This window comes from Lagenorhynchus albirostris, chromosome 16 (genome assembly GCF_949774975.1).
Source record: "Lagenorhynchus albirostris chromosome 16, mLagAlb1.1, whole genome shotgun sequence".
Taxonomy (NCBI): domain Eukaryota; kingdom Metazoa; phylum Chordata; class Mammalia; order Artiodactyla; family Delphinidae; genus Lagenorhynchus; species Lagenorhynchus albirostris.
Window position 1 is genome coordinate 691,323 of NC_083110.1, and position 13,418 is coordinate 704,740.

General features: G+C 41.8%; 1 protein-coding gene across 1 annotated transcript in view; it reads right to left on the bottom strand.

Annotated features, from left to right (window-relative positions):
- Nucleotides 1-13,418, bottom strand: part of FMN2 (formin 2) — a 312,579-nt gene that overhangs the window by 187,051 nt on the left and 112,110 nt on the right. Inside the window, exon 5 of the mRNA XM_060126886.1 lies at nucleotides 1,055-2,739. Within this exon, the coding sequence (XP_059982869.1) occupies nucleotides 1,055-2,739 (1,685 nt within the window). The remainder of the gene's footprint in view (nucleotides 1-1,054; nucleotides 2,740-13,418) is intronic.

Here is a 13,418-nt window from a genome sequence, read left to right on the forward strand (position 1 = left end):
TGTAGTGCCACCTAAAAAGGGGAGATCCATTCAAAAAAAGCAAGACGAAAAGAACTTCATATACTGCATATGGATAAAATGAGTTTGGGGCACATTTGGAAATGATGTCTCGGCACATAGAAGTGACCCAGCAAATTACTCAGAGAATGAGCTGCAAAGTCAGAAGTAGTCAAAATAGATAGGTTTCTCTCCCACTATGATTCAGTGAAGAGAAAATTAATATAAGAAATGAAAATGAACCTGTTAAATACCCTATTCTAAATCTGTGCCACATCATACACACACACACACACACACACACACACACACACACACACAAATTCAAAGAGTCACGAGAACTTGGGACAAGGAAATCCAGTGAAATTTAAAGGGCATTTTTTTCTCCCACTGGCGCATTCCACAGCCATGTCCCAGTACCGTCCCAGGGGTCGGGGAACCAGGTTATGGACCATCCATGGATAAGTAATACACCAGCAGCATACCTGCTAGGAGGCATTCTTTTACAAATATCATATATTTTATAAAAATCATATAAGTTTGTGATTTTATGACCTCACAGTGTTGCATGTCATCTACAGAAGTGCCATGAAATGCTCAGAACTAAGTCATTTCACACATGGGGTGTGGATGTGTGTATTTTTGTGTAGCACATTTCTGAATAGTAAAACAAGACCATGCCTTCAAAAGGATGAAGAAAACATCCTCAAGAGTCAGTCTATGGATTTGATTTACTTTTATGAGCTATTTATCAGAGTGAGGTTCTGCAATGAGGAAAGAGCATGTATGCTAAGAAAAATATATCCCTCTATCTATAAAAGTCAATCAAAAACTATATAGACAGAAATGTGTATATTGATTCATGTCATTTGTTTTATTCCTTTGATACTTCTGGAAAAAAGTCTAAAATTGCTTCACTAAATATTGATGTAATCGTCTACAGACAAGTTTTACTTTTATTTATTTTATTTTTACTCATTTTTCTCCAGAGTTTTAAAGGAAAATACTTCCTTCGTATTGACAATATTATGCAAAGATGAGCCCCTGTTCACGTTACCTTTTACTGTGCAGTTGAATTCTCGTCCAATACAGAGGCTTCATCGGCCGACAAGGTTCTATTGGCTGCTTCCTGCTGCCTTTGTCCTGGTTCAACCCGAACCCAAACAAGCCAGCTGGCAACGGTGGAGGAAGAAATCCACACGCCTGCAGTGTTGGTGTAGTGCTACTCCCAGCTTGTGGTGGGAGAGCAAGGCCGGATCCAGGAAGCAGAGGGGGTGGGGGGGGTGGGGGGACACCTGTTCCAGGAGGGAGAGGAGGGGGTGGGGCTAGAGGAGGTGGAACCCTCACACCTGGCAAAGGAGGAGGGGGGGCAGGAGGAATTCCTTCACTAGGAAGAGGGGGCACGGGAGGAATTCCCATGCTGGGAAGAGGGGGGGCGGGAGGAATTCCCTCGCCGGGAAGAGGGGGGGCGGGAGGAATTCCCACACCGGGAAGAGGGGGGGCGGGAGGAATTCCCACACCGGGAAGAGGGGGGGCGGGAGGAATTCCCACACCGGGAAGAGGGGGGGCGGGAGGAATTCCCACACCGGGAAGAGGGGGGGCGGGAGGAATTCCCACACCGGGAAGAGGGGGGGCGGGAGGAATTCCCACACCGGGAAGAGGGGGGGCGGGAGGAATTCCCACACCGGGAAGAGGGGGGGCGGGAGGAATTCCCACACCGGGAAGAGGGGGGGCGGGAGGAATTCCCACACCGGGAAGAGGGGGGGCGGGAGGAATTCCCACACCGGGAAGAGGGGGGGCGGGAGGAATTCCCACACCGGAAAGAGGGGGGGCGGGAGGAATTCCCACACCGGGAAGAGGGGGGGCGGGAGGAATTCCCTCACCGGGAAGAGGGGGGGCGGGAGGAATTCCCACACCGGGAAGAGGGGGGGCGGGAGGAATTCCCACACTGGGAAGAGGGGGGGCGGGCGGAATTCCTACTGTGGGAAGAGGGGGGACGGAAGGAATTCCCTCACCAGGCAAAGGTAGGGGAGGGGGTGGCAGCATCTCTGGACCAGGCGGAGGAGGAGGTGAGGGGCACGGTGGGCTGGGAAGTGCAGGCTCAGGCACGACATGGGGTGGGGTCCGTGGAGGAGCCACGGTGCCCAGACCAGGCATCTGGTGGGAGAACTTGGGAGACAGAGGCAGTGCAGTAGGGATGTCATGGCTGTTTTCAGAGGAGGGGAAAGCAGAGTGCTCGTGGCTGGTTTCAAACTCCGTGTGAAAATAAGGATGGGAAGGCTGTGAGCTCGCCTGTCCTTGACTGTCAGACCAGGGCGGTGACGTGGGTGGTGGAGCCTGGAGGGATGGATGTGCATCGAGCTGAACTGATATTCGCCTTGGAGACACAACCAAAGAAATCTCTGCGCAGAACTTGTTCTGAGGTCCAGGAGGTGAGGACAGCCCGGCTGAGTCTCCACTCATGGCCTCAGGCAGGGCACCCATGAGAGGATGTATCAGTGTCCCACCCTCCTCTGTCGGGGACGTCTGGATGGACTTTGCCTGTAAAATCCTTTTATGCCCTACTTCCTTTTCTCCCAAACTGAGAGCTCGCAGACACGTGTCTCCAGAGGTGGCCGCCTCCAGGTCTGCAGCCGGGTACTGCTTCTCTAGCTCAGCTATTTTGGTCCTCAGATCCTCAATGGTCTGCTCCAGCTGCTGAATCACAGTGGCCTGACCCTCAGATTTCATGTCACAAACTTCCTGAGGGGCAACAGAGACATCACAGTTAAATATAAAATAAGGAATACTCAAAATACCAAAAACTGGTCTTACAAAATTAAGCAAAATGTATTTGTTTGTTATAATACTTCTAAACGCTCCCTCCATGGAAAGACACTATTACTACTTCCACTGGTCCCTGCTTTTCCATCCTCGGATTTCAAATTAGTTTACACACGTGACCATGAAGTCCGAAGGCCCCTGTCTAATCTTCGAATGAAATCATGGAAGACTGGCAGACCGCTGAGAAGAGGGAAGAAGAGACTGAGTGACAGACCCACATAATGCCACCATAGGCTACTCTCTTCCTGCCCAGTAACATCTGCTACTAGGACGTTCCCTAAAGACATTTTAAATCCTGAGTTTTACAGTTAATCACAACCTTTAAAAGGTAATCTCTAAGAGGTGGAGAAGTGTCCCAGAGAGAGCTACAATATGTGAGCAGGGATTGCGAGCTTGGGAGCCTGAACCAAGATGGCGGAGAAGAAGGACATGCTTTCATTCCCTCTTGTGAGAACACCAGAATCACAACTAGCTGCTGGAAAATCATTGACAGGAAGACACTGGAACTCACCAAAAAAGATACCCCACATGCAAAGACAAAGGAGAAGCTGCAATGAGATCGTAGGAGGGTAGCAATCACAATAAAATCAAATCCCATAACTACTGGGTGGGTGACTCACAGACTGGAGAACACTTATACCACAGAGGTCCACCCACTGGAATGAAGGTTCTGAGCCCCACGTCAGGCTTCCCAAGCTGGGGGTCCGGCAACGGGAGGAGGAATTCCTAGAGAATCAGACTTTGAAGGCTTGTGGGATTTGATTGCAGGACTTTGACAGGACTGGGGGAAACAGAGACTCCACTCTTGGAGGGCACACACAAAGTACTGTGTGCTTCAGAACCCAGGGGAAGGAGCAGTGACCCCATAGAAGACTGAACCAGACCTACCTGCTGGTGTTGGATGATCTCCTGTGGAGACGGGTGGTGGCTGTGGCTTAATGTGGGGATGGGGACACTGGCAGCAGAAGTTCTGGGAAGTACTCCTTGGTGTGAGCCCTCCCAGAGTCTGCCATTAGCCCCAAGAAAGAGCCCAGGTAGGTTCCAATGTTGGGTTGCCTCAGCCAAACAACGAACAGGCAGGGAACCCAGCCCCACCCATCAGCATACAAGTGAATTAAAGTTTTACTGAGCTCTGCCCACCACAGCAACACCCATCTCAACCCACCACCAGTCCCTCGCATCAGGAAACCTGCACAAGCCTCTTAGAGAGCCTCATCCACTAGAGAACAGACAGCAGAAGCAAGAAGAACTACAATCCTGCAGCCTGTGGAACAAAAACCACATTCACAGAAAGGTAGACAAGATGAAAAGGCAGAGGGCTATGTACCAGATGAAGGAACAAGATAAAACCCCCGAAATACAACTAAATGAAGTGCAGATAGGAAACCTTCCAGAAAAAGAATTCAGAATAATGATAGTGAAGATGCTCCAGGATGTAGGAAAAAGAATGGAGGCAAAGATCGAGAAGATGCAAGAAATGTTTAACAAAGACCTAGAAGAATTAAAGAACAAACAAACAGAGAAGAACAATACATTAACTGAAAGGAAAACTACACTAGAAGGAATCAATAGCAGAATAACTGAGGTAGAAGAACAGATAAGTGACCTGGAAGACAGAATGGTGGAATTCACTGCTGCGGAACAGAATAAAGAAAAAGAATGAAAAGAAATGAAGACAGCCTAACAGAACTCTGGGACAACATTAAACACAAAAACATTCGCATTATAGGGGTCCCAGAAGGAGAAGAGAGAGAGAAAGGACCCGAGAAAATATTTGAAGAGATTACAGTTGTAAACTTCCCTAACATGGGTAAGGAAATAGTCACCCAAGTCCAGGAGGTGAAGCGATTCCCATACAGTGTAAACCCAAGGAGAAACATGCCAAGACACATAGTGATCAAATTGGCAAAAATTAAAGACAAAGAAAAATTATTGGGCTAACCTGGTGGCACAGTGGTTAAGAATCCGCCTGCCAATGCAAGGGACACGGGTTCGAGCCCTGGTCCGAGAAGATCCCACATGCCACGGAGCAACTAAGCCCGTGCGCCACAACTACTGAGCTTGCGCTCTAGAGCCCACGAGCCACAACTACTGAGCCCACATGCCTAGAGCCTGTGCTCTGCAACAAAAGAAGCCAGCGCAATGGGAAGCCCGCGCACCACAACGGAGAGTAGCCCCAGCTCACTGCAACTAGAGGAAGCCCACGTGCAGCAATGAAGACCCAACACAGCCAAAAATAAATAAATTTTAAAAAAATTATTGAAAGCAGCAAGGGAAAAACAAAAAATAATATAGAAGGGAACTCCCATAAGGTTAACAGCTGATTTCTCAGCAGAAACTCTACAAGCCAGATAGGAGTGGTATGATATACTTAAAGTGATGAAAGGGAAGAACCTACAACCAAGATTACGCTACCCGGCAAGGATCTCATTCAGATTCAATGGAGAAATCAAAAGCTTTACAGCCAAGCAAAAGCTAAGATAATTCAGCACCACCAAACCAGCTCTACAACAAATGTTAAAGGAACTTCTCTAAGTGAGAAACACAAGAGAAGAAAAGGGCCTACAAAAACAAACCCAAAACATTTAAGGAAATGGTCATACAAACATACATATCGATAATTACCTTAAATGTGAATGGATTAAATGCTCCAACCAAAAGACACAGGCTTGCGGAATGGATACAAAAAAAAGACCCATATATATGCTGTCTACAAGAGACCCACTTCAGACCCAGGGACACTTACAGCCTGAAAGTGAGGGGATGGAAAAAGATATTCCACGCAAATGGAAATCAAAAGAAAGCTGGAGTAGCAATACTCATATCAGATAAAATAGACTTTAAAATAAAGAATGTTGGGGGCTTCTGTGGTGATGCAGTGGTTGAGAGTCTACCTGCCGATGCAGGGGATACGGGTTCATGCCCTGGTCTGGGCGGATCCCACATGCCACAGTGCGGCTGGGTCCATGAGCCATGCCCTCTGAACCTGCACATCCGGAGCCTGTGCTCTGCAATGGGAGAGGCCACAACTGTGAGAGGCCCATGTACCACAAAAAAAAAAAAAAAAGTTACAAGAGAAAAGGAAGGACACTACATAATGATCAAAGGGATCAATCCAAGAAGGAGATATAAGAATTATAAATATACATGCACCCAACATAGGAGCACCTCAATACATAAGGCAAATGCTAACAGCTGTAAAAGAGGAAATCGACAGTAAAACAATAATACTGGGGGACATTAACACCTCACTTACAACAATAGACAGATCATCCAAAATGAAAATAAATAAGGAAAGAGAAGCTTTAAATGACACAATAGACCAGATAGATTTATTTGATATTCATAGGACATTCCATCAAAAAACAGCCCATTACACTTTCTTCTCAAGTGCTCATGGGACACTCTACAGGATAGATCACATCTTGGGTCACAAATCAAGCCTCAGTAAATTTAAGGAAATTGAAATCATATCAAGCATCTTCTCTGACCACAACGCTATGAGATTAGAAATGAATTTCAGGGGAAAAAAACATAAAAAACACAAACACATGGAAGCTAAACAATACATTACTAAATAACCAAGAGATCACTGAAGAAAACAAAGAGGAAGTCAAAAGATACCTAGAGACAAACGACAATGAAAACATGGCGACCCAAAATCTATGGGATGCAGCAAAAGCAGTTCTAAGAAGGAAGTTTATAGCTATACAAGCCTACCTCAAGAAACAAGAAAAATCTAAAACAAATAATTTAACTTTATACCTAAAGGAACTAGAGAAAGAAGAACAAACAAAACCCAAAGTTAGCAGAACGAAAGAAATCATAAAGATCAGAGCAGAAATAAGAACAAAGGAAACAATAGCAAAGATCAATAAAACTAAAAGTTGGTTCTTTGAGAAGATAAAAAAAGTTGATAAACCTTTAACCAGACTCATCAAGAAAAAGAGGGAGAGGACTCAAATCAATAAAATTAGAATGAAAAAGGGGAACTTACAACAGACAACACAGAAATACAAAGCATCCTAAGAGACTACTACAAGCAACTCTATGCCAATAAAATGGACAACCTGGAAGAAATGGACAAATTCTGAGACAGGTATAACCTTTCAAGACTGAACCAGGAAGAAATAAAAAATATGAACAGACCAATCACACGTAATGAAATTGAAACTCTGATTAAAAATCTTCCAAAAAACAGAAGTCCAGGACCACATGGCTTCAAGGGTGAATTCTATCAAACATTTACAGAAGAGCTAACACCCATCCTTCTAAAACTCTACCAAAAAATTGCGCAGGAACGACACTCCCAAACACATTCTATGAGGCCACCTCAGCCTGATACCAAAACCAGACAAACATACTACAAAAAAAGAAAATTACAGACCAATATCACTGATGAATATAGATGAAAAAATCCTGAACAAAATACTACCAAACGGAATCCAACAACACATGAAAAGGATCAAACACCATGACCAAGTGGGATTTATCCCAGGGATGCAAGGATTCTTCAATATACGCAAATCAATCAATGTGATACACCACATTAACAATCTGAAGAATAAAAACCATATGATCATCTCAGTAGATGCAGGAAACGCTTTTGACAAAAATCAACACCGATTTATGATAAAAAGTCTCCAGAAAGTGGGCATAGAGGGAACCAACCTCAACATAATAAAGCCCATATATGACAAACCCACAGCAAACATCATTCTCAATGATGAAAAACTGAAAGCATTTCCTCTAAGTTCAGGAACAAGACAAGGATGTCCACTCTCACCACTGTTATTCAACATAGTTTTGGAAGTCCTAGCCTCGGAAATCAGAGAAGAAAAAGAAATAAAAGGAATACAAATTGGAAAAGAAGAAGTAAAACTGTCACTGTTTGCAGATGACATGATACTATACATAGAGAATCCTAAAGATGCCACCAGAAAACTACTAGACCTAATGAATGAATTTGGTAAAGTTGCAGGATACAAAATTAATGCACAGAAATCTCTGGCATTCCTATACACTAATGATGAAAAAACTGAAAGAGAAATTATGGAAACATTCCCATTTACCATTGCAAAAAAAAGAATAAAATACCTAGGAATAAACCTACCTAGGGAGAAAAAAGACCTGTATTCAGAAAAGTATAAGACACTGATGAAAGAAATTAAAGATGATACCAACACATGGAGAGATATACCAGGCTCTTGGATTGGAAGAATCAATATTGTGAAAATGACTATACTACCCAAAGCAATCTACAGATTCAATGCAATCCCCATCAAATTACCAATGGCAATTTTCACAGAACTAGAACAAAAAATCTTAAAATTTGCATGGAGACACAAAAGACCCCGACTAGTCAAAGCAGTCTTGAGGGAAAAAAACGGAGCTGGAGGAATCAGACTCCCTGACTTCAGACTATACTACAAAGCTACAGTAATCAAGACAATATGGTACTGGCACAAAAACAGCAACACAGATGAATGGAACAAGAGAGAAAGCCCAGAGGTAAACCCATGCACCTATGGTCAACTAATCTATGGCAAAGGAGACAAGGATATACAATGGAGAAAAGACAGTCTCTTCAATAAGTGGTGCTGGGAAAACTGGACAGCTACATGTAAAAGAATGAAATTAAAACACTCCCTAATACCATACACAAATATAAACTCAAAATGGATTAGAGACCTAAATGTAAGACCAGACACTATAAAACTCTTAGAGGAAAACATAGGAAGTACGCTCTTTGACATAATCACAGCAACATCTTTTTTGATCCACCTCCTAGACTAATGGAAATAAAACCCAAAATAAACAAATGGGACCTAATGAAACTTAAAAGCTTTTGGACAGCAAAGGAAACCATAAAGAAGACGAAAAGACAACCCTCAGAATGGGAGAAAATATTTGCAAACGAATCATCGGACAAAGGATTAATCTCTAAAATATATAAACAGCTCATGCAGGTCAATTTAAAAAAAAAACAAGCAATCCAATCCAAAAATGGGCAGAAGACCTAAATAGATATTTCTCCAAAGAAGACACTCAGATAGCCAAGAAGCACATGAAAAGCTGCTCAACATCACTAATTATTAGAGAAATGTAAATCAAAACTACAATGAGGTATCACCTCACACCAGTTAGAATGGGCTTCATCAGAAAATCTACAAACAACAAATGTGGAGAAAAGTGAGTCCTCTTGCTCTGTTGGTGGGAATGTAAACTGATACAGCCACTATGGAGAACAGTATGGAGGTTCCTTAAAAGACTAAAAATAGAATTACCATATGATCCAGCAATCCCACTAGTGGGCATATACCCAGAGAAAACCACAATTCAAAAAGACACATGCACCCCAATGTTCACTGCAGCACTATTTCCAATAGCCAGGTCATGGAAGCAACCTAAATGCCCATCGACAGATGAATGGATAAAGAAGATGTGGTACATATATACAATGGAATATTACTCAGCCATAAAAAGGAACGAAATTGGGTCATTTGTTGAGATGTGGATGGATCTAGAGACTGTCATACAGAGTGAAGTAAGTCAGAACGAGAAAAACAAATATCGTATATTAACACATATATATGGAACCTAGAAAAATGGTACAGATGAACCAGTTTTCAGGGCAGAAATTGAGACACAAATGTAGAGAACAAACGTATGGACACCAAGGGGGGAAAGCTGTGGGGAGGGTGGGAGTGGGGGTGTGATGAATTGGGCGCTTGGGGTTGACATGTATACACTGATGTGTATAAAATTGATGACTAATAAGAAGCTACTGTTTAAAAAAATAAAAAAGAATTCCATAACCTTCCAATATTAAATCTCCCTTCCTTGAAGTGGAGATAATAATGGTGCCTTATCTCTGATGGTTGTGACGAATGAGATAAAGCCTATAAGTTACTTAGCTCAGTGGGTAGTGTATTATGAACACCCAATAAATGTTAGCTATTATTATAAAAAAAAGAAAAAAAAAAAACTAAGGGAATCTGAATCAAGTATGGACCTTAGGTAATAATAATGTATTGATATTGGTTCAATGACAAAGGCACTTCCTAATATGTTAATAATAATTTTTTTAAAAAAGATAATCTCTAAAAGGGTCTCCAATAAGATAATGGGAAATATTTCTGATATCCATATAGGCATATTCATATATCTTAAGTGCATGTATACAACTTACATCACATTACTACAATTCAAATATTTTATCCAAGGCATTTCAGAAAGGGATGCCTTTTGTCACCACAATTTATGAAGATGGCTGAGAGCAACTGTGCCCCCGTGTGGGTCACCCTCACACCCACACAGTGTCTTCCTCTCCCAAGGGGACACTTTCAGGAAAAAGTGTTTTGGTTATAGAAAAGGAGGAAGCCCTCTGGGTAAACTGATTACCAATAACAGATGAGTAAGAAGAAAAGACAAGAGAGAGGAATGGGTAGAGAAAAAGGAGAAAAGCAGGGACAGGAGGTAGGAGAGAAAGGGGACAGACTCCAGCCGACTAAAGCTCAGGATTACACACCTGCTCACACAGGCTCAACTGCTCCCGTAAGGCTGGAATGAGAGGGGAGGGGGCAGGGTCTCCGTGCTCAGAACTGCTTCTCCAGAGCGCCCAGGGCTCTTCACAGATGACCCCAAGAGAGGCCAACATGAGGAGCCACCATCCACAGCATGGACACCTACTACCTTCCCCTCTCTTCATCTACCATGGAGGAATAATTAAGAGGTTAATACAAAGATGACACAAACTACTGGATTGGCCAAAAAGTTCGTTCTGGTTTTTCCTGAATTTCATTTTTTTTATAGCTGAATAATATTCCATTGTATAAATGTACCACATCTTCTTTATCCATTCATCTCTTGATGGAAACTTAGGTTGCTTCCATATCTTGGCAATTATAAATAATGTTGCTATGAACACTGGGCTGCATGTATCTTTTCGAATTAGTGTTTTCTTTTTTTTTTTTTTCTTCAGATAAATACCCAGGAGTGAAATTGCTGGGTCACATGGTAGGTTTTAGTTTTTTTGAGAAACCTCCATACTGTTTTCCATAGTGTCTGCACCAATTTACCTTCCCACCAACAGTGTATGTGGGGCCTGTTTTCTCCACATTCTCACCAACATTTGTTATTGTGTTCCTTCTTTTTCTTACATTTTATTATTTTTTTAAAAATTTTATTGAAGTATACTTGATTTACAACGTGTTAATTTCTTCTGCACAGCAAAGTGACTCAGTTATATACACATATACATATTCTGTCATTGTGTTCCTTTTGATGACAGCCATCCTGACAGGTGTGAGGTGATATCTCATTGTGGTTTTGATTTTCATTTCTCTGAGGACTAATGATGTTGAGTATATTTTCATGTGCCTGTTGGCCATCTGTAGGTCATCTTTAGGAAAAAGCTTACTCAGGTCTTTTGCCTATTTTTAAATTGGGGTTTTTGTTTTTTGTTTTTAATATTTATTTATTTATTTAGCCTGCACCGGGTCTTAGTTGCAGCATGCAGGACCTTCATTGTGGCATGTGGGATCTATAGTTGCAGCATGCATGTGGGATCTAGTTCCCTGACCAGGGATCAATCCTGGGCCCCCTGCACTGCGAGCACAGAGTCTTAGTCACTAGACCACCAGGAAAGTGCCAGGGTTTTTGTTTTTTGATGTTGAGTTGTATGAGCTATTTATGTATTCTGTATATTAGCCCCTTATCAGTCACATAATTTGCAAATATTTTCTCCCATTCAGTAGGTTGTCTTTTCATTTTGTCGATGGCTTCCTTTGCCATGCAAAAGCTTTTCAGATTAATTAGCTCTCATCTATTTATGCTGGTTTTTATTTCTTTTGTTTTAGGAGACAGATCCATAAAACTATTGCTATCATTTGTGTCAAAGAGTGTTCTGCCTATCTTTTCTTGTAGGAGTTTTATGGTTTCTGGTGTTACATTGATATTTAGGCCTTTAATCCATTTTGAGTTTATTTTTGTGTACAGTGTTAGAGAGTATTCTAATTTCATTCTTTTAAATGTAGCTGTCCAGTTTTGCCAGCACCACTTATTGAAGAAACTGTCTTCTCCACTGTATACTCTTGCCTCCTTTGCTGTAGATGAATTTGACAATATAAGCTCAGGTTTATTTCTGGACTCTAATCTGTTCCATGGATCTGTGTGTCTGTTTTTGTATCAGTACCATATTGTTTTGTTTTGTTTGTTTGTGGGTTTTTATAACATCTTTATTGGAGCATATTTGCTTTACAATGGTGTCTTAGTTTCTGCTTTATAACAAAGTGAATCAGCTATACATATGCATATATCCCCATATCTCCTCCCTCTTGCATCTCTCTCCCACCCTCCTATCCCACCCCTCTAGGTGGTCACAGAGCACCAAGCTGATCTCCCTGTGCTATGTGGCTGCTTCCTATTAGCTATCTATTTTACATTTGGTAGTATATATAAGTCCATGCCACTCTCTCACTTCGTCCCAGCTTATCCTTCCCCCGTCTGTGTCCTCAAGTCCATTCTCTATGTCTGCGTCTTTATTCCTGTCCTGCCCCTAGGTTCTTCAGAACTTTTTTTTTTTTTAGATCCATATATATGTATTACCATATGGTATCTGCTTTTCTCTTTCTGACTTACTTCACTCTGTATGACAGACTCTAGGTCCATCCACCTCATTACAAATAACTCAATTTCATTTCTTTTTATGGCTAACAGTCCATTGTATATATGTGCCATATCTTCTTTACCCATTCTTCTGTTGATGGACACTTAGGTTGCTTCCATGTCCTGACTATTGTAAACAGAGCTGCAATGAACATTGTGAGTACCATCTTGTTTTGATTACTGTAACTTTGCAGTATAGTGTGACGTCAGGGAGCCTGATTCATCTAGTTCTGTTCTTCTTTGTCAAAATTGTTTTGCCTATTTGGAGTCTTGTGTTTCCATAAAAAGTTTTTAAATTATTTGTTCTAGTTCTGTGATAAACACCCTTGATATTTTGATAGGGATTGCATTGAATCTGTGGATTGCCTTGGGTACTATGGTCATTTTAAAAACATTAATCCTTCCAGTTCATGAACACAGTATATCTTTCCATCTGTCTGTGTCGTCCTCAATTTCGTTCACCAGTGTCTTATAGTTTTCCAAGTACAGACTAGGCATTTTATTCTTTTTAATTTGATGGTAAATGGGATTCTTTCCTCAGTTTCTCTTTCTGATAGTTTGTTGAGGTGTATAGAAAGGTGACAGATTTGTTTATATTAATTTTATATCCTTCAACTTTACCAAATTTATTGATGAGCTCTAGTAGTTTTCCAGTGGTGTCTTTAGAATCTTCTATGTATGGTATCATATCATTTGCAAACAGTGAGAGTTTTACTTCTTCCTTTCCAATCTGGATTCCTTTTATTTCTTTTTATTGTCTGATTGCTGTGGCTAGGACATCCAGTAGTATGTTGAATAAAAGTGGTGAGAGTGGGCATCCTTGTCTTGTCCCTGATCTTAGAGGAAATACTTTCAGCTTTTCACAACTGAGTATGATGTTAGCTGTGGGTTTCTCACATAAGGCTTTTATTTTATTGAGGTATGTTCCT